This window comes from Phocoena sinus, chromosome 10 (genome assembly GCF_008692025.1).
Source record: "Phocoena sinus isolate mPhoSin1 chromosome 10, mPhoSin1.pri, whole genome shotgun sequence".
Classification (NCBI taxonomy): domain Eukaryota; kingdom Metazoa; phylum Chordata; class Mammalia; order Artiodactyla; family Phocoenidae; genus Phocoena; species Phocoena sinus.
Window position 1 is genome coordinate 20,646,238 of NC_045772.1, and position 26,221 is coordinate 20,672,458.

General features: G+C 38.9%; 1 protein-coding gene across 1 annotated transcript in view; it reads left to right on the forward strand.

Moving 5' to 3' along the window:
• The window catches only part of SLC5A8 (solute carrier family 5 member 8), a 74,434-nt gene that overhangs the window by 20,301 nt on the left and 27,912 nt on the right, over positions 1–26,221 (forward strand). Inside the window, exons 6-9 of the mRNA XM_032647274.1 lie at positions 12,352–12,492; positions 15,424–15,553; positions 19,351–19,439; positions 19,880–19,992. Coding sequence (XP_032503165.1) covers positions 12,352–12,492; positions 15,424–15,553; positions 19,351–19,439; positions 19,880–19,992 — 473 coding nt within the window. The remainder of the gene's footprint in view (positions 1–12,351; positions 12,493–15,423; positions 15,554–19,350; positions 19,440–19,879; positions 19,993–26,221) is intronic.

The following is a 26,221-nucleotide window of genomic DNA, read 5'->3' on the forward strand; positions in this document are numbered from 1 at the left end:
TGAATTTTGGTTTTCTCAGGGTATATGCCCAGTAGTGGGATTGCTGGGTCATATGGTAATTCTATTTGTAGTTTTTTAAGGAACCTCCATACTGTTCTCCACAGTGGCTGAACCAATTCACATTCCCACCAGCAGTGCAAGAGTGTTCCCTTTTCTCCACACCCTCTCCAGCATTCATTGTTTCTAGATTTTTTGATGATGGCCATTCTGACTGGTGTGAGATGATATCTCATTGTAGTTTTGATTTGCATTTCTCTAATGATTAATGATGTTGAGCATTCTTTCATGCGTTTGTTGGCATTCTGTATATATTCTTTGGAGAAATGTCTGTTTAGGTCTTCTGCCCATTTTTGGATGGGGTTGTTTGTTTTTTTGTTATTGAGCTGCATGAGCTGCTTGTAAATTTTGGAGATTAATCCATTGTCAGTTGCTTCATTTGCAAATGTTTTCTCCCATTCTGAGGGTTGTCTTTTGGTCTTGATTATGGTTTCCTTTGCTGTGCAAAAGCTTTGAAGTTTCATTAGGTCCCATTTGTTTTTTTTTTTTTTTTTAAACATCTTTATTGGGGTATAATTGCTTTACAATGGTGTGTTAGTTTCTGCTTTACAACAAAGTGAATCAGCTATACATATACATATGTTCCCATATGTCTTCCCTCTTGCGTCTCCCTCCCTCCCACTCTCCCCATCCCACCCTTCCAGGCTGTCACAAAGCACCGAGCTAATATCCCTGTGCCTTGCGGCTGCTTCCCCCCAGCTATCTACCTTACTACGTTTGTTAGTGTGTATATGTCCATGACTCTCTCTCGCCCTGTCAAAACTCACCCTTCCCCCTCCCCATATCCTTAAGTCCGTTCTCCAGTAGGTCTGCGTCTTTATTCCTATCTTACCCCTAGGTTCTTCATGACATTTTTTTCCCTTAAATTCCATATATATGTGTTAGCATACGGTATTTGTCTTTTTCTTTCTGACTTACTTCACTCTGTATGACAGATTCTAGGTCTATCCATCTCATTACAAATAGCTCAATTTCATTTCTTTTTAAGGCTGAGTAATATTCCATTGTGTATATGTGCCACATCTTCTTTATCCATTCATCCGATGATGGGCGCTTAGGTTGTTTCCATGTCCTGGCTATTGTAAATAGAGCTGCAATGAACATTTTGGTACATGACTCTCTTTGAATTTTGGTTTTCTCAGGGTATATGCCAAGTAGTGGGATTGCTGGGTCATATGGTAATTCTATTTGTAGTTTTTTAAGGAACCTCCATACTGTTCTCCACAGTGGCTGAACCAATTCACATTCCCACCAGCAGTGCAAGAGTGTCCCCTTTTCTCCACACCCTCTCCAGCATTTATTGTTTCTTGATTTTTTTTTTTTTTTTTTTTTTTTTTTGATTTACTATAAAAGATTTAATAGTAGTATGTTTTCATCATTGATTCTAATAAAATAATACAAAGGTCTGATCAATATTGATGGTATCATTTTAAATTTGTTTTACTATGTAAAGCTGTTCTTTTCCTTTGGGAGCAAAGCAAAGTTATTTTTTTTTTTTTTTTTTTTTTTTTTTTTTTTTTCGGTACGCCGGCCTCTCACTGCTGTGGCCTCTCCCGTTGCAGAGCACAGGCTCCGGACGCACAGGCTCAGCGGCCATGGCCCACGGGCCCAGCCGCTCCGCGGCATGTGGGATCCTCCCGGACCGGGGCACGAACCCGTGTCCCCTGCATCGGCAGGCAGACTCTCAACCACTGCGCCACCAGGGAAGCCCGCAATGTTATTTCTGACTGGATATAATTTGTAGTAGAGAAAAGACAATAAGAAAGATTAGTTATTGGGAAAAATATTCAAATTCAAAAATATATTCTTTAAAGGTCATGAAAAGTATTAGATTATAATTTTGGAATATACAGATAATACAACCTCAACTTTCAGATAATACAGCAAGTACCTGTGTTGATGTCACTCTGCAACAGATAGGTAACATCCTGAGTTAGTTCAAATTTTGGTCTTTAACTGAATTTTACCTTGGCTTAAATTCTTTTTTTTTTTTTTTTTTTTTTAAACATCTTTATTGGGGTATAATTGCTTCACAATGGTGTGTTAGCCTCTGCTCTACAACAAAGTGAATCAGCTATACATATACACATGCTCCCATATGTCCTCCCTCCTGCGTCTCCCTCCCCCCCACTCTCCCCATCCCACCCTTCCAGGCTGTCACAAAGCACCGAGCTAATATCCCTGTGCCCTGCGGCTGCTTCCCCCCAGCTATCTACCCCACTACGTTTGTTAGTGTGTATATGTCCATGACTCTCTCTCGCCCTGTCAAAACTCACCCCTCCCCCTCCCCATACCCTCAAGTCCGTTCTCCAGTAGGTCTGCGTCTTTATTCCTATCTTACCCCTAGGTTCTTCATGACATTTTTTTCCCTTAAATTCCATATATATGTGTTAGCATACGGTATTTGTCTTTTTCTTTCTGACTTACTTCACTCTGTATGACAGACTCTAGGTCTATCCATCTCATCACAAATAGCTCAATTTCATTTCTTTTTAAGGCTGAGTAATATTCCATTGTGTATATGTGCCACATCTTCTTTATCCATTCATCCGATGATGGGCGCTTAGGTTGTTTCCATGTCCTGGCTATTGTAAATAGAGCTGCAATGAACATTTTGGTACATGACTCTTTTTGAATTTTGGTTTTCTCAGGGTATATGCCAAGTAGTGGGATTGCTGGGTCATATGGTAATTCTATTTGTAGTTTTTTAAGGAACCTCCATACTGTTCTCCACAGTGGCTGAACCAATTCACATTCCCACCAGCAGTGCAAGAGTGTCCCCTTTTCTCCACACCCTCTCCAGCATTTATTGTTTCTAGATTTTTTGATGATGGCCATTCTGACTGGTGTGAGATGATATCTCATTGTAGTTTTGATTTGCATTTCTCTAATGATTAATGATGTTGAGCATTCTTTCATGTGTTTGTTGGCATTCTGTATATCTTCTTTGGAGAAATGTCTATTTAGGTCTTCTGCCCATTTTTGGATGGGGTTGTTTGTTTTTTTGTTATTGAGCTGCATGAGCTGCTTGTAAATTTTGGAGATTAATCCTTTGTCAGTTGCTTCATTTGCAAATGTTTTCTCCCATTCTGAGGGTTGTCTTTTGGTCTTGGTTATGGTTTCCTTTGCTGTGCAAAAGCTTTGAAGTTTCATTAGGTCCCATTTGTTTATTTTTGTTTTTATTTCCATTACTCTAGGAGGTGGGTCAGAAAGGATCTTGCTGTGATTTATGTCATAGAGTGTTCTTCCTATGTTTTCTTCTAAGAGTTTGATAGTTTCTGGCCTTACATTTAGGTCTTTAATCCATTTTGAGCTTATTTTTGTGTATGGTGTTAGGGAGTGATCTAATCTCATACTTTTACATGTACCTGTCCAGTTTTCCCAGCACCATTTATTGAAGAGGCTGTCCTTTCTCCACTGTACATTCCTGCCTCCTTTATCAAAGATAAGGTGTCCATATGTGCGTGGGTTTATCTCTGGGCTTTCTATCCTGTTCCACTGATCTATCTTTCTGTTTTTGTGGCAGTACCATACTGTCTTGATTACTGTTGCTTTGTAGTATAGTCTGAAGTCAGGGAGCCTGATTCCTCCAGCTCCTTTTTTCGTTCTCAAGATTGCTTTGGCTATTCGGGGTCTTTTGTGTTTCCATACAAATTGCAAAATTTTTTGTTCTAGTTCTGTGAAAAATGCCAGTGGTAGTTTGATAGGGATTGCATTGAATCTGTAGATTGCTTTGGGTAGTAGAGTCATTTTCACAATGTTGATTCTTCCCATCCAAGAACATGGTATATCTCTCCATCTATTTGTATCATCCTTAATTTCTTTCATCAGTGTCTTATAATTTTCTGCATACAGGTCTTTCGTATCCTTAGGTAGGTTTATTCCTAGATATTTTATTCTTTTTGTTGCAATGGTAAATGGGAGTGTTTTCTTGATTTCACTTTCAGATTTTTCATCATTAGTATATAGGAATGCCAGAGATTTCTGTGCATTAATTTTGTATCCTGCTACTTTACCAAATTCATTGATTAGCTCTAGTAGTTTTCTGGTAGCATCTTTAGGATTCTCTATATATAGTATCATGTCATCTGCAAACAGTGACAGCTTTACTTCTTCTTTTCCGATTTGGATTCCTTTTATTTCCTTTTCTTCTCTGATTGCCGTGGCTAAAACTTCCCAAACTATGTTGAGTAAGAGTGGTGAGAGTGGGCAACCTTGTCTTGTTCCTGATCTTAGTGGAAATTCTTTCAGTTTTTCACCATTGAGGATGATGTTTGCTGTGGGCTTGTCATATATGGCCTTTATTATGTTGAGGAAAGTTCCCTCTATGCCTACTTTCTGGAGGGTTTTTATCATAAATGGGTGTTGAATTTTGTCGAAAGCTTTCTGTGCATCTATTGAGATGATCATATGGTTTTTCTCCTTCAATTTGTTAATATGGTTTATCACATTGATAGATTTGCGTATATTGAAGAATCCTTGCATTCCTGGAATAAACCCCACTTGATCATGGTGTATGATCCTTTTAATGTGCTGTTGGATTCTGTTTGCTAGTATTTTGTTGAGGATTTTTGCATCTATGTTCATCAGTGATATTGGCCTGTAGTTTTCTTTCTTTGTGACATCCTTGTCTGGTTTTGGTATCAAGGTGATGGTGGCCTCGTAGAAGGAATTTGGGAATGTTCCTCCTTCTGCTATATTTTGGAAGAGTTCAAGAAGGATAGGTGTTAGCTCTTCTCTAAACGTTTGATAGAATTCACCTGTGAAGCCATCTGGTCCTGGGCTTTTGTTTGTTGGAAGATTTTTAATCACAGTTTCAATTTCAGTGCTTGTGATTGGTCTGTTCATATTTTCTATTTCTTCCTGATTCAGTCTTGGCAGGTTGTACATTTCTAAGAATTTGTCCATTTCTTCCAGATTGTCCATTTTATTGGCATAGAGTTGCTTGTAGTAATCTCTCATGATTTTTTTTATTTCTGCAGTGTCAGTTGTTACTTCTCCTTTCTCATTTCTAATTCTATTGATTTGAGTCTTCTCCCTTGTTTTCTTGATGAGTCTGGCTAGTGGTTTATCTATTTTGTTTATCTTCTCAAAGAACCAGCTTTTAGTTTTATTGATCTTTGCTATCGTTTCCTTCATTTCTTTTTCATTTATTTCTGATCTGATTTTTATGATTTCTTTCCTTCTGCTAGCTTTGGGGCTCTTTTGTTCTTCTTTCTCTAATTGCTTGAGGTGCAAGGTTAGGTTGTTTATTCGAGATGTTTCCTGCTTCTTAAGGTGGGCTTGTATTGCTATAAACTTCCCCCTTAGAACTGCTTTTGCTGCATCCCATAGGTTTTGGGTCGTTGTGTCTCCATTGTCATTTGTTTCTAGGTATTTTTTTATGTCCTCTTTGATTTCTTCAGTGATCACTTCATTATTAAGTAGTGTATTGTTTAGCCTCCATGTGTTTGTATATTTTACAGATCTTTTCCTGTAATTGATATCTAGTCTCATGGCGTTGTGGTCAGAAAAGATACTTGATACAGTTTCAATTTTCTTAAATTTACCAAGGCTTGATTTGTGACCCAAGATATGATCTATCCTGGAGAATGTTCCATGAGCACTTGAAAAAAATGTGTATTTTGTTGTTTTTGGATGGAGTGTCCTATAAATATCAATTAAGTCCATCTTGTTTAATGTATCATTTAAAGCTTGTGTTTCCTTATTTATTTTCATTTTGGATGATCTGTCCATGGGTCAAAGTGGGGTGTTAAAGTCCCCTATGAATGTGTTACTGTCGATCTCCCCTTTTATGGCTGTTAGTATTTGCCTTATGTATTGAGGTGCTCCTATGTTGGGTGCATAAATATTTACAATTGTTATATCTTCTTCTTGGATCGATCCCTTGATCATTATGTAGTGTCCTTCTTTATCCCTCTTAATAGTCCTTATTTTAAAGTCTATTTTGTCTGATATGAGAATTGCTACTCCAGCTTTCTTTCGGTTTCCATTTGCATGGAATATCTTTTTCCATCCCCTTACTTTCAGTCTGTATGTGTCTCTAGGTCTGAGGTGGGTCTCTTGTAGACAGCATATATAAGGGTCTTGTTTTTGTATCCATTCAGCCAATCTGTGTCTTTTGATGGGAGCATTTAGTCCATTTACATTTAAGGTAATTATCGATATGTATGTTCCTATTCCCATTTTCTATATTGTTTTGGGTTCGTTATTATAGGTCGTTTCCTTCTCTTGCATTTCTTATCTAGAGAAGTTCCTTTAGCATTTGTTGTAAAGCTGGTTTGGTGGTGCTGAACTCTCTCAGCTTTTGCTTGTCTGTAAAGGTTTTAATTTCTCCATCAAATCTGAATGAGATCCTTGCTGGGTAGAGTAGTCTTGGTTGCAGGTTTTTCTCCTTCATCACTTTCAGTATGTCCTGCCACTCCCTTCTGGCTTGTAGGGTTTCTGCTGAGAGATCAGCTGTTAACCTTATGGGGATTCCCTTGTGTGTTATTTGTTGTTTTTCCCTTGCTGCTTTTAATATGCTTTCTTTGTATTTAATTTTTGATAGTTTGATTAATATGTGTCTTGGCGTATTTCTCCTTGTATTTATCCTGTATGGGACTCTCTGTGCTTCCTGGACTTGATTAACTATTTCCTTTCCCATATTAGGGAAGTTTTCAACTATAATCTCTTCAAATATTTTCTCAGTCCCTTTCTTTTTTTCTTCTTCTTCTGGAACCCCTATAATTCGAATGTTGGTGCGTTTAATGTTGTCCCAGAGGTCTCTGAGACTGTCCTCAGTTCTTTTCATTCTTTTTTCTTTATTCTGCTCTGCAGTAGTTATTTCCACTACTTTATCTTCCAGGTCACTTATCCGTTCTTCTGCCTCAGTTATTCTGCTATTGATCTTACCTAGAGTACTTTTAATTTCATTTATTGCGTTGTTCATCGTTGCTTGTTTCATCTTTATGTCTTCTAGGTCCTTGTTAATTGTTTCTTGCATTTTGTCCATTCTACTTCCAAGATTTAGGATCATCCTTACTATCATTATTCTGAATTCTTTTTCAGGTAGATTGCCTATTTCCTCTTCATTTGTTAGGTCTGGTGGGTTTTTATCTTGCTCCTTCATCTGCTGTGTGTTTTTCTGTCTTCTCATTTTGCTTATCTTACTGTGTTTGGGGTCTCCTTTTTGCAGGCTGCACGCTCGTAGTTCCCGTTGTTTTTGATGTCTGTCTCCAGTGGCTAAGGTTGTTTCAGTGGGTTGTGTAGGCTTCCTGGTGGAGGGGACTAGTGCCTGTGTTGTGCTGGATGAGGCTGGATCTTGTCTCTCTAGTGGGCAGGTTCACGTCTGGTGGTGTGTTTTGGGGTGTCTGTGGCCTTATTATGATTTTAGGCAGCCTCTCTGCTAATGGGTGGGGTTGTGTTCCTGTTTTGCTAGTTGTTTGGCATAGGTTGTCCAGCACTGTGGCTTGCTGGTCGTTGAGTGAAGCTGGGTGCTGGTGTTAAGATGGAGGTCTCTGGGAGATTTCCACCGTTTAATATTATGTGGAGCTGGGAGGTCTCTTGTTGACCAGTGTCCTGAAGTTGGCTTTCCTACCTCAGAGGCAGAGCCCTGACTCCTGGCTGGAGCACCAAGAGCCTTTCATCCACACGGCTCAGAATAAAAGGGAGAAAAAGTAGAGAGAATTAGTAGAAGTATGAGGAAAGAAAGAAGGAAAGGAGGAAAGGAAGGAAGGAAGAAAGAAGCAAAGAGGGAAGAAAGGAGGGAGGGAGGGAGGAAGGAAGGAAGGAAGGAGGGAAAGAAGGAGAAAATATAGAGAGAATTAGTAGAAGTATGAGGAAAGAAAGAGGGAAAGGAGGAAAGGAAGGAAGGAAGAAAGAAGCAAAGGAAAGAAAGGAGGGAGGGTGGGAGGGAGGAAGGAAGGAAGGAAGGAGGGAAAGAAGGAGAAAATGTAGAGAGAATTAGTAGAAGTATGAGGAAAGAAAGAGGGAAAGGAGGAAAGGAAGGAAGGAAGAAAGAAGCAAAGAAGGAAAGAAAGGAGGGAGGGAGGGAGGAAGGAAGGAAGGAAGGAGGGAAAGAAGGAGAAAATGTAGAGAGAATTAGTAGAAGTATGAGGAAAGAAAGAAGGAAAGGAGGAAAGGAAGGAAGGAAGAAAGAAGCAAAGAAGGAAAGAAAGGAGGGAGGGAGGGAGGGAGGAAGGAAGGAAGGAGGGAAAGAAGGAAAAAAGACAGAAAGAAAGAAGATACAGTAAAAATAAAATAAAGTATAATATAGTTATTGTACTAAAAAATATTTAGAAAAAAAAAAAGGGACGGATAGAACCCTAGGACAAATGTTGGAAGCAAAGCTATACAGAGAAAATCTTACACAGAAGCATACACATACACGTTCACAAAAAGAGGCAAAGGGGGAAGAATCATAAATCCTGCTCCCGGAGACCACCTCCTCAACCTGGGGTGATTCGCTGTCTAAAGGAGGGAAGGAAGGAAGGAAAGAAAGAAAGAAAGAACGAAGGTAAAGTACAATAAAGTTATTACAATTAAAATTAATTATTAAGAAAAAAAAATTTTTTTTTAAACCATGGACGGATAGAGCCCTAGGACAAATGGTGGAAGCAAGAGTATACAGACAAGATCTCACACAGAAGCATACACGCACACATTCACAAAAAGAGGAAAAGGGAAAAAAATCACAGATCTCGCTCTTAAATTCCACCTCTTCAATTTGGGATCACTCCCTGTCTATTCAGGTATTCCACAGATGCAGGGCACATCAAGTTGATTGTGGAGCTTCAATCCGCCGCCTCCGCGGCTGCCGGGAGAGACCTCCCCCTCTCCTCCCTGCTCTCACAGCTCACAGGAGCTCAGCTTTGTACCCGGCCCTGCCCCTGCGCGCAGGTCGCTGGAGGGCGTCTGTTTTTTGCTCAGACAGGACGGGGTTAAAGGAGCCGCTGATTCGGGGGCTCCGGCTCACTCAGGCCGGGGGTTGGGGGATGGGGGAAGGAGGGGCACTGCGTGCGGGGCGGGCCTGCGGCGGCAGAGGCGGCGTGACGCTGCGGCAGAGGCCGGCGTGACTTTGCACCAGCCTAAGAGCTGCCGTGCGTACTCCCGGGGAAGTTGTCCCTGGATCGCGGGAACCTGGCAGTGGCGGCCTGCACAGGCTCCACGGAAGAGGGGCGCGGAGAGTGACCTGTGCTCGCACACAGCCCCCCTGGTGGCGGCAGCAGCAGCCCCAGCGTCTCCCGCCCGTCTCTGGGGTCCGCGGTTTTAACCGCGGCTCGCGCCCGTCTCTGGGGTTCTCGCTTCCAGCCGCGGCTCGCGCCCGTCTCGGGGGCTCGCGCCCTCAGCCGCGGCTCGCGCCCGTCTCTGGGGTTCGCGCTTTTAGCCGCGGCTCGCGCCCGTCTCTGGAGTTCCTTTAAGCAGCGCTCTTAAACCCCTCTCCTCGCGCACCAGGAAACAAAGAGGGAAGAAAAAGTCTCTTGCCTCTTCGGCCGGTGCAGGCTTTTCCCTGAACTCCCTCCCGGCTAGTCGTGGCGCACCAACCCCTTCAGGCTATGTTCAAGCCGCTAACCCCAGTCCTCTCCCTGCGCTCCGTGCAAAACCGAAACCCGAGCCTCAGCTCGCAGCCCCGCCCGCCCCGGCGGGTGAGCAGACAAGCCTCTCGGGCTGGTGAGTGCCGGTCGGCACCGATCCTCTGTGCGGGAATCTCCCCGCTTTGCCCTCCGCACCCGTCGCTGTGCACTACTCCGCGGTCCCGAGGCTCCCCCCTCCGCCTCTCGCAGTCTCCGCCCGCGGAGGGGCTTCCTAGTGTGTGGAAACTTTTCCTCCTTCACAGCTCCCTCCCACTGGCGCAGGTGCCGTCCTTATTCTTTTGTCTCTGTTTTTTCTTTTTTTCTTTTGCCCTACCCAGGTACGTGGGGAGTTTCTTGCCTTTGGGGAGCTCTGAGGTCTTCTGCCAGCCTTCAGTAGGTGTTCTGTAGGAGTTGTTCCACGTGTAGATGTATTTCTGGTGTATCCGTGAGGAGGAAGGCGATCTCCACGTCTTACTCTTCCGCCATCTTCCCCTGCTAGTCAGTGATTCCATTTTGACAGTTCTTTGTTTCAAGCAGCCTAGAAAATTTCTCTTTTAAAATTACCCTGATACTGTATAGTATATTATTATTATGCTACATATATATGTGTGTATTTTATATGTGTATAAATGTTACATAATGTACATTATATATTAAATATTATTTCTTGAAAATTGACTAGAAAAGTTACAGCTGTTGCCTCAAGTCTCAGTATAGCATTAAGGTATAACGTCTTCGACAACTATTTAATTTTCTTAAAGAAGGCTAATGGAGAAACTAGATATTTCATCACAAATATATCACACAATTTAAAAAAATATTTTAAACACCTTCTCTTTGGGATCAATAGTGTCTTCCTCGTACATCACATTCAACGGGCAGGGGTTGCTCATTTTGACATAGACCAAATTATTTTCTCTTTCAGCAGCCCTGTTCTGAGACAAGCAAGCTGAAATCATTGGCAAAAGGAAAGAAAATCATTTTGCACTTGGTGGCTCTCTTCCAGTTTTCTGAAAATAGGTGCTAATGTATGAGAAGAACGTCAGAAATTGAACAGGGTCAATGTGTTAATTTGCAAGAATGAATTATAGTGAACCAACTTCAGCCGTTCTCAATAGTTTTTTTTTCTTTTACCGCAAGATTCAGATTCCAAGGAAGAGAGCCTCCGATTGGCCTAGCGTGGGCATGATTCCATCCTGTAGCTAGTGCAGAGCAGAACATTTTGATTGACCACCATTTAGACTATTTAATGGAGAAATGGTCGTTTCCCCAAGGCAAACCTAGGCTGCTGTTACCAGAAGAAGGGGGAATGGATACCAAGAGGCAGAAACAGCCAGTGGCCACTTGGGAGACTTGGATTACCCCCAGATCTCTTCCTAGTCAGCTAGGTTGAGGGGAAAGGGTGTGGAGTCGATCATTTTTCTGCACTGTCACTTTATACAAAGAGTACATACATTGCTGCATTGAAACGATAACTTATACATCAGTAAGAGATTCTAAAAAGTAAAAGATTAGACATTTTTATGACAGTTACAAGGTTGTCAACAATTAAGGAATAATGAAAAGCCTTATTGTATATCCCTTGTTATTCAGATATGTTTTGAGAATATGGTGGGCAATAAATCTGCCCTTGTTGAGATAAATGAAGGGAAGGATTTTGTGTTGGTATTTTCTGTATGGTCTATAGTTGACACATGTATTCTGTATTGCCAAAACCACTGAAGTGGGTGTTTTAAATCTTGTCTTACTTCCTTCAAGTAACTCGCTGAACCCTTTGGTTCTTGACTTTTATTAGCTAGTATAGTAGCTACTTTCTCTATGGGAGAAAGGGCCAACACCCTTAAAACTCTTAGACTTTGACATTAAGTGTTAGAGAATGGAATAGAGGCTCTTATCTTTCCATAAGCAGGCTGGAAAATGCATAAATATGTAGCACTTTACTCAACTGATCTCAAATATAAGCTTTGAAGTGGAATTGCAGAATTTCATAATTTTCAGAAAGTTTCCATTGAAACTAATTCTGCAGAAAATTTTCAAGCTTATATTGTATATGAGAGATGAACAGACTCATTCCTTACAAGGTGATACGTTAAGAAGGATTAAAAGATGTATTGAATGTGGAAGTTGAGCTTTCTTTGTAGCAATGTTTTGTAAATGTCATAATGACTTTGAACTATGAGTACTTAGCACAGAGCATTTTAAGAACAGATTATAATGACATGAAAACCATTAAACTGCATTAATTGAATTCTTAAGCTTGAATATAAAGTAGAACTATGACTATACATGTGCTAGGAGAGGAATTACACACACAAAATGTGTCAATATTGTGTTCATTTCAGTACCATTTCTATTGCTGCAGTGTATCTAGGAATCTTTCTCTCTTTCTTCAGCTTCATGCTCCTCTCTGATTACAGCATAGCAGACTTGTTTTAATAATTTCCTATGGCCATGGGAGAACAATTTCTATAAATGCTCAGGATGATTGGAACATTCATTTTTTTCCCCTGTCCCATCCAGAATTTCCAAATCTCTGAAAGTATCAATTTTTATTTCATTGAACTTAAGAATATTTCTACCTTTTATATTACTTAATCGGTACATATTTATGTATGTATATTTATAAATATTTATTTATGTTTATGTAGGTATACATTGCTTGATTCCAAAATTACTCTAGGAAGACTTCTGTAGTGTTTGGCTGGGACTTCAAATTTGTTTTCTGTTTGCTTTCATTTAGTTTTAATCCTAACCCTTTGCAAAGACACACATTCTGGACGATTGTTATAGGAGGGACCTTCACATGGACCAGCATCTATGGAGTCAACCAATCCCAAGTGCAGAGATATATTTCCTGTAAAAACAGATTCCAGGCAAAAATGTAAGACAAACTATGGTATATGAATCATCAATAACTGTCAGTTGTCTTTATGGAAACTCTTTCAAAAGTCAAGCTATACTCAAGTTTAAGTCTTTTGTGTCATGAAATTCTAAGAGATAAATGATATACTACAAAAGGATCACATAGAACAAAGTGGCATTGTATGTTTTAAATCAGATATTTAAAAATATTTATATCAATTATTAAGTAAAACAAATCTTATCAAATAAATAGGCATTTATTGTGCATCTGTTTGTATGAGGAACTGTAGAGAATAAAAAATGATAAATGTATGACTCTTGTCATGAAGGAACTTAGCATCAAATTAGGAAAATATATGCAAGTATGTGAAAAGTAAACTAACACTAGAGGTATAACAGTTCTGTGAAACAGTATAACAATATAGAGGAAATGTTCTAGAGCATTATATTGCCAGATGTGCTGGTGCATTTTATTTTCAGACACAGTCGTGGGTTTATAACCTTGTTCTAATACTTCTACTTGAGTGATTTGGCGTGAGTCACTTAGACTCTCCGAGCTTCAGTTTCTAAACTTGTAAAATGAGCATAAGATATCACACAACTCGTGGAGGTATTATAAAATACTGTGTTTGGCACGCATGTGGTAGGGATCCAGTAAATGTGAATTCCTTTTTCCACCTCAAATCGTGGGATGTGAAGGCAGGGGATAAGTGAGAGATTCCTGTCAAGCAGGCAGGTCCTGAAGAATGACCACATGTGGGCAGGTGAAGAAGTGTGGGAGAGCATTCTGAGTAGGCAGAGTGATTTGGGCAAAGCACAGAGGTGGGAAGGACAGCATGGTCAGGGGACTCTCCAGCCCATCTTGGCTTCAGCGAAGAGTATGAACAGTGGCTGGTTCTTTGTCAGGAGGCCTCAGATAAGCTTGGTGACTAGCGCTCTTCATGCTGATATATCAGGCTATGCATTTAGGGGCTATAAAACTCTTAAGTAGCTTGATTAAGAGTAACAAGGGGGTTGGAGTAGGAGGAGTGGCAGTTCTGTTGCTCTTCAAAGGGGAATGTGAGAAATATACGAGGTCATATGTCAATATATGAGAGTAAATTGGTTTAGATATTATCTGTCTTTGGTAAATTCCACAATGAAAAATCTGTATGAATATGAGTATGATAACTGGATATGGAATCCCCCAAAAGTGAGCTTAGGAGTTCTGCTACTTTAAGACACTTTAAAGGAATATAGTTTATATATCCATTAATCCATCTGCATTAGCACTGATGCCTCTCCCAAAGTAATTGTGCATATGCTCTTCTTTGGGAACATGCTTCTTTGAGAACATGGAGCTCAAAAAGCCAATTTGACAACTGAAAGAACAGCATTAGAGCTTTCTTAGTAAGAAACAATTTCCTTCAGAATAGTCCCATGTGTCTCTTTAACAAGAGCTCAGGGGGACCATTTCCTCCCACTTTTTAACATTGGCTCCATGGGAAGAATGAGTCCCAGCCAAAAAGTCAAGACCTACTGACATTGATTGACTGGGTACAATATCAGATCTACATGAATGGCATTAAAGTAAAATAAAACAATATAATAAAGTGTTAACTCATATATAAGTGAGGTGTGGTGACTGAGAAAGTGTCTGGGTATATTTTCTGATGATTTGGAGATGAGATATAGTTCTAGTACTTTTAGACAATAACAAAACATATGGTGAATGTAGTCAGTCAAGGAAAAAGGCTAGCAATCTGTTGTGGGACCTGCTGCAAGGTAGCTTCTCCGAGAAGCAGACTCTGAGATGGAGGTTAGCATGCCAGAGTCTACTAGGGCATCACCACTGGAACAGAGAAGGAAAGGAAGGAAGAAGGATTGGCCAGAGGGAGAAGTTGGACTGTAATGCAGTCTCAACAGAGGCCTCAAGGGCTGGGATGACCCTTCAGACTGTCCCAAGTTGGCCTGAGGGGACTTAGTCTTTAAACCTCTGAATCCAGTTGTCATTTCATGCAGGCTTCTCTGGGGAAGGAGGTATGAGTTGGTGGGTGTGGGGAGACCTCTCTTCAGCCTAGGGCAACTTATCAGCGTCCACTACAGCACCCCCGGGGGGAAAATGTAGCCACCCTAGTGGGAGAAATATTTACTATCAACTGATTATTAAGACATAGCATTCAATGATATTAACACTAATAATATCAATACCATTTAACAAGTGTTTATTACATGCCATTGTACTATATGATATATACTATTTTATTTAGTTTCACTTATAACTCGGTGAGGTAGGCATTGTTATTTCTAGCTGTAAATGAAGAAACTGAGAGTCAGAGAGGTTAAATTACTTGCCCAAGGTCACATATGGTAGGGAGAGCTAAGATTTATGCTCAGGACTGACTCCAGTGCTATTATGTAAACCTTTACACTCTACTGGAGCACACACCATTAATTAAAATGCTGAACATTGTTTTGGAAGATACCTGTCCAAGGAATACAGGTTTGCCTTTCCTGTATTTAATGGATGGCATCACACACCACATTTAAACAAGCCTGACGAGTTGCTATGTAAAGGCTAACAGTGTTTAGCAGTTTATAATTGCATCACTTTTAAAGGTAAAATGAGTAATAGTCACTGCCCTGTTGACTATTAAAATCTCTATTTCGTGACAAGACGTCCTGAAGGACTGTAACTAGACACCCCTATAAAGATAATAATGCCCGTGGAACTCTGACCAGGAGGATACATTCATTCAATGGCAAAATCCCATCTCTTCCAAGTATTTCCAAATACATCATAAACAGAAGGTTAGACCAGAGTAAAATCCGTAGCATTTTCGAGAACCAAAAGAGAATGCACATCTATTGAGTATAATCATGAAAGTCTCTTCTATTTATGTAACAATTCTCCTCATCTTTGAGATGGAAATTAAAATTGTCATTTGCTGGTTTGTTTTCCCTTCCTTAGGTCTCTCTACATCAATCTTGTGGCACTCTGGTTGATCCTGACCTGCACAGTGCTATGTGGGCTCGCCCTGTATTCCAGATACCGTGACTGTGATCCTTGGACAGCCAAGAAAGTGTCTGCACCAGACCAGGTCCAGTACCGTGTGTTTCTTACACATGCAAGAATGACATTCAGAAAGCTTGTTGTCTGGGAGGAAAGAATGTTCATGTTCTTGTAAAGTAAGAGCAAATAGGCAAATATAATCATCTTTAGCTTCTATAAAGCATTTGGAAAAAATTTATTTTAGCAGCTATAGCAAAAAAAAAATGAAGAATGCTACATCCAATAACAATATTGAAATACCTGGCAAAGTTTCAAGGTAGGTGTTAAATAGAAATAGCTCAAGGCTGGGAGTAGAAATATAAACACAATTTAAAAAAAGCCCAAAACTATATACAAACTGTGGTACTGTGGAACATTTTATGGGTTTAGATTGTTCATTGATAAGCAGTTTACCTTCCAGCTTTTTGTTTAATTTATTTGGCTGCGCCAGGTTTTAGTTGCGGCACACGGGATCTTGGTTGCCGTGTGCGGGATCTTTTTTAGTTGTAGCATGCGGGATCCAGCTCCCTGATCAGGGATCAAACCAGTGCCCTCTGCATCGGGACCGCTGAGTCTTAACCACTGGACCACCAGGGAAGTCCCACCTTCCAGTTTTTAAATGATATGGAAATGGATCTAAAAGTGAACATTTATTGAGCACCAGCTATGTGATGAGGTTCTGTGCCAAGAGCTTTGCATGCTTTATTTCTTTCAATTCTTACAACCCTATAATTCTAATTTTATAGACAAGGAAAGGAATCTCAGAGAGGTTATATAATTTGCCCAAGGTCACATAGTTAATGAAAAAGAACAGCTGCAAGCACTCATCAAATACCATGGGCCAGGCACGATTATAAGTGCTTTATATAAATTTTAACTTTTAATCCTCACAGAAACAGTGCCGTGATGATCTCCCTTTCAAAAATAAGGAAACTGAGGCACAGAGAGCTTAAATAACCAGCTGGCAAACCTGGAGCCAGGATTCAAACCCAGGCAGGTTGCCGCCAGTGTTCTAACTTTGAACCTCTATGCCATAGACCATCTTTCAGAAAGTGTAGCTAGAATCCAAACCCAGGACTGCCAGAGTCGATTGTAAATCAAGTGCCCAGGGGACTTATTAGAATGATGACACGTTGAACTTTATGTTGGTGTAAAGGCATAACATACTCCCAGAAAAATACAACTTTGTGGGGTTAGGAAATGAGAGCATCCTTGATCTGTGTATCTCAACCCTATCTTAGTCTTTGCCCTCCTGTTGATAAACAGATCTTTCTATTTCTTCAGAGAATCCAAGAATCGTATTTACTCTGAAGATGGAGGCACTATTCCATTATATTTTCTTTAGTCAAGAATATTTTGTGATTTTTGTCAATCGTTATTTTCTGTGAAGACCATAGGGACTAAATTTTTTTTCTAATATGGCTTCCCCTTACCCTGGGCCAAAAAAATCCAAAAAAACCCCCAAAAAACAACAAAAAAATTTTTTTAAACCTACAACTTCCTAACCTTGAGACCACTTGTCATAGATTGTACACAGGGGGTGTCTTGCATGCGTGCATTTATCATTCAGAGAGCACGTGATAAATTTTTGAAAAAGAAAGAGATTTTCTCTGAATTATTCCACTAGTGTGTTGATTATTAACCAGTTAATTCAATTGACATTTTCCTGGGGTTACAATGGAAGTAAGGCAGTCCGTAGATCAGGTGAAAAGCTTAACCCAAGAGAGCAAAGATATGTTTCTGCTACACTCTTCTGTAGCTCACCCTGAGGAAGCCATGACCTGGATGACCTGAATGACCTGAGGGGTCATTCAGAATCTAAAATATAAGGCCGAAGAGTTTTGAGAAAGTCGACAATAGGGTAGAGGATTTTAGATCTCGTTTTAATACTAACGATGGAAACTTAACTTTGGCTTATGTATAGAATATTTCTTGAAGTTAAACTTGTAAGATGTCTTGGAAAAATGGGTATTGAACTCATATAGAGAGAAGCGTTATTCTCTTTTTCTGAGAATAAAGAGTTAATAAGCTTTAGTTGTTAAATGAGATCAAAGAGGCTGATGAGAATGGGCATAGCATCCACTGTGTACTATTGGGAGAAGGAATCAATGATGTTTCAATGAAATGAGAGGGCATTTTTCTAGAAAATTATCCTCTTAGGACTCTTTTGATTGAAAAACCAGTTTTCCCGAAAGACTGCCATAACACAATGCTGAAGGCATACACCTTCCCATCCTTATTTAATATTTATTTTTTAAAAGGTAACTTATCAAAAAGCAAGTATTAGGAGTGTTTTTTTTTAAAGAAACAAGTTGAGGAATTTTGTGAGGTTACTCTCCACTCATCACTATGTCTCATACAACAGTTGACCCTTGAAAAACATGGGGGTTAGGGGTAGCGACCGTCTGCACAACAGAAACCTACGTATAATTTTTGACTCCCCTAAAACTTAACTACTAATAGCCTACTGTTGACCAGAAGCCTTACCAATAACATAAACAGTTGATTGACACATATTTTTTATGTTATATGGGTTATATATGGTATTCTTACAATAAAGTAAGCCAGAGAAAAGAAAGTGTTATTAAGAAAATTATGAAGACAAGAAGATACGTTTACAGTACTGTACTGATTGATACCATAAGTTTACCTTGTCTGTTTACAAGATGAGTCGTCTGTCAGTACCTACATCAATGTTGTCTTATGTGATACAAAACACTGCAGATGTTATACTTATTACTAACACAGGATGTCAAAAATGAAAGATAATGTGCAAAAGAAATTCCTATTCATTTACAGGTATAACAAGTCATACATTGATAAGAAGCAGCAATACGATTGCTTTATTATAGCCTAGTGTAATCGATACGATTGCTTTGTGGTAGCCTCGCCTATATGGTAATAAATGAATCATTATAAAGTTTGGATGGCATACAGTATTACAGTCATATTGATAATACAGCATTGGAAATTTTTTTTTAAATCACCTGTGATCATCGGTTGATGCACAGTTTCTCCAATTATGAGAGAGGCATACTGTGTAGTATAATATTATTATATAAATATAATTATATAAACATAATTCTTTGGAAGCAAAGTTATAAAACAGTAAAAAAAAACCCTAACATTATTTTTATATTAAATGTCACTCACCTCATGCCTATGTAAGGGGAGGCTATCTTTGCATAGATACTGTGTAATACAAATCTTGCACACGATGTTCTACACGTACATTTTTCTGTATTTATTGAAAAAAATCAACATTTACGTGGACCCACACAGTTCAAACTTGTGTTGTTCAAGGGTCAACTGTATACGCAGCTATAATTACATTTTCAATCCTGAACAGTGATTGAAGTTCACAAATATAATCTTGAGTCATCAAGTAAAGTTAAATTAAGTGAATTCTTCTTACTTAAGCACAGAGGTATGTAAAATATTTCCTTTAAATTGATTTATTATTCCAAAGAATGAGAACAGCTACCTATTACTGAGGCTATTCTGTGTGCTATACTAAGAACTTACACATATTATCTAATTTAACTTTTATAGCAACTCTGTGAGGTTAGGATTATTATTCCTATTTTATAGATGGGGAAACTGAGGCTCAGAGAAATTAAATAACAAAAGCCACATCTGTCTGAATCCAGAGCCTGTACCCTTAACTACCGTGCTATTCTTTTCTTTAAGTGTTAGCAGGTAAAGAGTTTAATTTTATATATTTGGACATTTCAGTTATGTGGAATAGCTTCCTTCAGTTCTTGAAGAAGAACAAGATAAATGAGGTGTTAATTAATTTCATTTCATAGCAAATAGTACTCAAGAGTAAATTTTGGAATTTTTCAGCTCATGCCTTATTTGGCACTGGACATTCTGCAAGATTATCCGGGACTTCCTGGACTTTTTGTGGCCTGTGCTTACAGTGGAACATTAAGGTATGAACTATGATTCTAATAATATAAGATTTCCCTTTTGGGATCTTTCTTTTGTTATTGGATATTTGCGGGGGATAAAGCTGAATTCTGGACATGAGCACAAATGGCCCTCATATAGGTAATGTACTCCATGTCTTCTCTCTGTTGGTCCAACTCTTCTCTCTAGGGGCTGGATATTGTCATCAGTCTCTTTTGTTTTTTTAATTAATTAATTAATCAGTTAACTTTTGGCTGCATTGTGTCTTCATTGCGGTGCGCGGGCTATAGGCCCTCAGGCCTAAATCAACTATACTTCAATAAAAAAATTTTTTTTTAAGTAATGTAGTAGAAATCTGGTTATATTTCAGAAGTGACAATATGTTTTCCCTTTTCTTTTACCTTATTAAAGTATTATTAAAGTTTAAACATTATTAATCAAAATTGTGATTTTTCCCTTACAGCACAGTGTCCTCCAGTATTAATGCCTTAGCAGCAGTAACTCTGGAAGACCTAGTAAAATCTCGCTTCCAATCTCTCTCAGAAAGGTCTCTCTCTTGGATTTCCCAAGGAATGAGTAAGTTTTTGTTTCAGAATTCCATTTTAGCTCTGGGAGATGATTTTTAGAAATACCAGAAATTCTTTTCCATGGAAAATATAGAGTAAGTGAGTGTGAGCATATATACACTCACATGCATGTGACTTAATGCAGTCATGGCCATATTTGCAATCAAGATTTGAGACATACTTCAAACAATTGTCAGGCCACCACAAAAAACAATTACCAGGGGCTTCCCTGGTGGCGCACTGGTTGAGAGTCCGCCTGCCGATGCAGGGGACACGGGTTCATGCTCCGGTCCGGGAAGATCCCACATGCCGCAGAGCGGCTGGGCCCGTGAGCCATGGCCGCTGAGCCTGCGCGTCCGGAGCCTGTGCTCCGCGGCGGGAGAGGCCACAACAGTGAGAGGCCCGCGTACCGCAAAAAAAAAAAAACAAAAAACAATTGCCAGGGGTGCCATTTGGCTAGCCTTCTTTCCTACCTTCTTCCTATCCCACATCTATGTTAAAATTCTTAGCCATAGTTAAAAATTTAACCCTTTACCATCTAAAACTTAGACCCCAGTTTTAAGAAATATTCTTAGTTTGGAACCAAGAGCCATGCTTTTTCTGTATTACCTAAGAGGGCACTGCCAGTTTAAGATATAGTCTGTGTGTATGGATTGAAGATAAAGGAACACAGCATTATGATTTTTTACTGGTCTTGATTGTCTGTTCTCTCTGCACATGTAGACTGTCCAGAAGATAATCAATAAAATTGTCCAAGGTATGCTTAACTCCATTTAATATGAATGCTTAAATTCATAGATTATAGGACCTTATTAGGGGTTAAGTATCATATTGAATGGAAAGGTCTTTAACCTCAGTTCCCAGATGTCCCAGCTGTAATAGCTGACTCAAAAAAATCTGGCTAGTGTACTTCCTTCTTCATTTTCAAATCTTGGGTATACATGTTTTGGGATGAATGACTAACGAACTTATTATTTTAAAAAGAATCTTTAACCTCAATAGCACTAATAGACTGTCAAAGACATAGTAAATAATATTCTGTTTTAAACCATAGTTCTATATATAATTGCCATGACTGTAGCCTGGAATAAGTACTTAATTTATATTCTTTAGTGTCCCCTAAATTTGACTAGCATTGCATCATTTTATTATGTACCTGATTTTAATCCTGGAGCGTAATTTCAGAATGATACAATGTTTCCTAAAGGGTATTTAGATGGGTTCATTATGGGATTGTTGAAGCTGTGTGGTTTAGTAGAACGAATAGAAGGTTTTGTTTGTTTGTTTGTTTTTTGCGGTACGCGGGGCTCTCACTGCTGTGCCCTCTCCCGCTGCGGAGCAACAGGCTCCGGACGCGCAGCCTCAGCGGCCATGGCTCACGGGCCCAGCTGCTCCGCGGCACGTGGGATCCTACCAGACCGGGGCACGAACCCGTGTGCCCTGCATCGGCAGGTGGACTCTCAACCACTGCGCCACCAGGGAAGCCCCGAATAGAAGCTTTTGAAGCTAGACAGACTCAGTCTTGTTTCACCAGTTAACTAGCTGTTAGCCTTGAGCAAACCCATCTGAGCCTCTGTTTCTTTATATGGAAAATGAGAACAAAAAATATTCACTTTGCAGGTACTATGAGGTTTAGAGATAATCCATGTAAAACAAGAGCCACTAACTGGTACTCAGGAATGATGCTGATGATGATTAATAACAAATCAACTCCGCTAGTGTAGATGAGGCTTTCATTCATTTTGAAAGGTTGTATATAGTCATTATCTTGAGGTATATACAGTAAGGACATCATAGAGAAGAACACGGCAAATGACTTGAATGTTTCCGATAACTTTTGAGTACAAAAAAACCACAATGGTGACCATTCGTGAGCTGCCAAATAGCGAGGAATTTAGCTAAATATGTTGGAAATACTGTTTAGAATAGAGTTTGGAGGCATGAAAAATCATTGCAACAAAAGCACTTTGAAAAAATTAATGTAAGTTATTCAGGTGCAATAAGATTATTTACTCACTATGCTTAACAAAGGTGTGAGTGCTTGTGTTAAGATAGAAATAACATAAGGAATGCACTAATTTTTTGATGAACACATTTCTCATTCATTTTATTTTTTGTATTTTGAAGTTTATATGTGGGAAATTATATTAACAGAGTTCAGGTGATTTTTGCTGAATGGAAGTCTTTAAAAATAAGAATAGGGGGTGGGTTTAATAAAAAAAAATTTTTTTCCCATAGTAATGTTAAAAGCAAAATGTATACTTGGAGAAAATCTGGAAAATACTGAAAGCCAAAAGAGAAAAAAAAAATCCCTTAAGCTGACCACTGATGGTGGCTTGAGAATTTGTATAAAGTTTCAGGAAAATAGTTTGGTAGAAGGGGGGATATAATACTTGTCCTGAAACTGCCTTTCTTTGCTAGCTTAACAGGAAAGGTTTGTGGATGTTGATGGAGATTATGCGAAGGTTAAAGGTCCTAAAACACTCTTTGGTGTGGATTGCTACTTCCCAGGAGAAATGAACACTTAAATTCGGAAGACTTTCTGAAGTTTATTACTCCCTTCCCCCATCATGTTATACAGAGCAGAGCTGAATTGCATCCTATTTCTGGCAAACTGAAAACAGACACCTGAGCCTTCCTTTTTTTTTTTTTTTTAACATCTTTATTGGAGTATAATTGCTTTACAACGGTGTGTTAGTTTCTGTTTTATGACAAAGTAAATCAGCTATACATACACATATATCCCCATATCGCCTCCCTCTTGTGTCTCCCTCCCACCCTCCCTATCCCACACCTCTAGGTGGTCACAAAGCACTGAGCTGTTCTCCCTGTGCTATGCGGCTGCTTCCCACTAGCTATCTATTTTACGTTTGGTAGTGTATATATGTCCATGCCACTCTCTCACTTCCTCCCAGCTAACCCTTTCCCATCCCTGTGTCCTCAAGTCCATTCTCTACATCTGTGTCTTTATTCCTATCCTGCCCCTAGGTTCTTCAGAACCTTTTTTTTTTTTAGATTCCATATATATGTGTTAGCATATGGTATTTGTTTTTCTCTTTCTGACTTACTTCACTCTGTATGACAGTCTCAAGGTCCATCCACCTCACTACAAATAACTCAATTTTGTTTCTTTTTATGGCTGAGTAATATTCCATTGTATATATGTGCCACATCTTCTTTATCCATTCATCTGTTGATGGACACTTCGGTTGCTTCCATGTCCTGGCTATTGTAAATAGAGCTGCAATGAACATTATGGTACATGAATCTTTTTGAGTTATGGTTTTCTCAGGATATATGCCCAGTAGGGGGATCGCTGGATAGTATGGTAGTTCTATTTTTAGTTTTTTAAGGAACCTTCATACTGTTCTCCATTGTGGCTGTATCAATTTACATTCCCACCAACAGTGCAAGAGTGTTCCCTTTTCTCCACACCCTCTCCAGCACTTATTGTTTGTAGATTTTTTGATGATGGCCATTCTGACTGGTGTGAGATGATACCTAATTGTAGTTTTGATTTGCATTTCTCTAGTGATTACTGATGTTGAGCATCCTTTCATGTGTTTGTTGGCAATCTGTATATCTTCTTTGGAGAAATGTCTATTTAGGTCTTCTGCCCATTTTTGGATTGGGTGGTTTGTTTTTTTGATATTGAGCTGCATGAGCTCCTTGTAAATTTTGGAGATTAATCCTTTGTCAGTTGCTTCGTTTGCAAATATTTTCTCCCATTCTGAGGGTTGTCTTTTTGTCTTGTTTATGGTTTCCTTTGCTATGCAAAAGATTTTAAGTTTCATTAGGTACCATTTGTTTAGTTTTGATTTTATTTCCATTTCTCTAGGAGGTGGGTCAAAAAGGATCTTGCTGTGATTAATGTCATAGAGTGTTCTGCCTATGTTTTCCTCTAAGAATTTATAGTGTCTGGGCTTATATTTAGGTCTTTAATCCATTTTGAGTTTATTTTTGTGTATGGTGTTAGGAAGTGTTCTAATTTTATTCTTTGACATGTAGCTGTCCAGTTTTCCCAGCACCCTTATTGAAGAGAGGCTGTCTTTTCTCCATTGTATATTCTTGCCTCCTTTATCAAGGGTAAGGTGACCATACGTGTGTGGGTTTATCTCTGGGCTTTCTATCCTGTTCCATTGATCTCTATTTCTGTTTTTGTGCCAGTACCACACTGTCTTGATTACTGTAGCTTTGTAGTATTGTCTGAAGTCAGGGTGCCTGATTCCTCCAGCTCCATTTTTCTTTCTCAAGATTGTTTTGGCTATTTGGGGTCTTTTGTGTTTCCATTCAAATTGTGAAAATTTTTGTTCTAGTTCTGTGAAAAATGCCAGTGGTAGTTTGGTAGGGATTGCATTGAATCTGTAGATTGCTTTGGGTAGTAGAGTCATTTTCACAATGTTGATTCTTCCAAACCAAAAACATGGTATGTCTCTCCGTCTGTTTGTATCATCTTTAATTTCTTTAATCAGTGTCTTATAGTTTTCTGCATATAGGTCTTTGATCTCCTTTGGAAGGTTTATTCCTAGGTATTTTATTCTTTTTGTTGCACTGGTAAATGGGAGTGTTTCCTTAATTTCTCTTTCAGATTTTTCATCATTAGTGTATAGGAATGCAAGAGAATTCTGTGCCTTAATTTTGTATCCTGCTACTTTACCAAATTTATTGATTAGCTCTAGGAGTTTTCTGGTAAAATCTTTAGGATTCTCTATGTATAGTATCATGTCATCTGCAAACAGTGACAGTTTTACTTCTTCTTTTCCAATTTGGATTCCTTTTATTTCTTTTTCTTCTCTGTTTGTTGTGGCTAAACCTTGCTAAACTATGTTGAATAATAGGGGTGAGAGTGGGCAACCTTGTTTTGTTCCTTATCTTAGTGGAAATAGTTTCAATATTTCACCATTGAGGATAATGTTGGCTGTGGGTTTGTCATATATGGCCTTTATTATGTTGAGGAAATTCCCTCTATGCCTACTTTCTGGAGGGTTTTTATCATAAATGGGTATAGAATTTGATCAAAAACGTTTTCTGTATCTATTGGGATGATCATATGGTTTTTATCCTTTACTTTGTTAATATGGTGTATCACATTGATTGCTTTGCGTCTATTGAAGAATCCTTCCATTCCTAGGATAAATCCCACTTGATCATGGTTTGTGATCCTTTTAATGTGCTGTTGGATTCCATTTCCTACTCCTCAATACACTAGTGTATTGTTTATACAGCCTCCATTTGTTTGTATTTTTTACAGATTTTTTCCTGTAATTGACATCTAATCTCATAGCGTTGTGGTTGGAAAAGATACTTGATATGATTTCAATTTTCTTAAATTTACCAAGGCTTGATTTGTGACCCAAGATATCTATCCTGGAGAATGTTCCATGAGCTCTTGAGAAGAAAGTGTATTCTGTTGTTTTTGGATGGAATGTCCTATAAATATCAATTAAGTCCATCTTGTTTAATGTATCATTTAAAGCTTGTGGTTCCTTATTTATTTTCATTTTGGATGATCTGTCCATTGGTGAAAGCATGGTGTTAAAGTCCCCTACTGTTATTGTGTTACTGTCGATTTCCCCTTTTATGGCTGTTAACATTCGCCTTATGGATTGAGGTGCTCCTATGTTGGGTGCATAAATATTTACATTTGTTATATCTTCTTCTTGGATTGATCCCTTGATCATTATGTAGTGTCTCTTCTAATAGTCTTTATTTTAAAGTCTATTTTGTCTGATATGAGAATTGCTACTCCAGCTTTCTTTCGGTTTCCATTTGCATGGAATATCTTTTTCCATCCCTTCACTTTCAGTCCATATGTATCCCTAAGTCTGAAGTGTATCTGTTGTAGACAGCATACATACGGGTCTTGTTCTTCTATCAATTCAGCCAGTCTATGTCTTTTTTGCTGGAGCATTTAATCCATTTACATTTAAGGTAATTATCAATATGTATGTTCCCATTACCATTTTCTTAATTGTTTTGGGTTTGTTATTGTGGGTCTTTTCCTTCTCTTGTGTTTCCTGCCTAGAGAAGTTCCTTTAGCATTTGTTGTAAAGTTGGTTTGGTGGTGCTGAATTCTCATAGCTTTTGCTTGGCTGTAAAGGTTTTAATTTCTTCTACCTATCTGAATGAGATCCTTGCTGTGTAGGGTAATCTTGGTTGTAGGTTTTTCCTTTCATCACTTTAAATATGTCCTGCCCCTCCCTTCTGGCTTGCAGAGTTTCTGCTGAAAGATCAGCTAT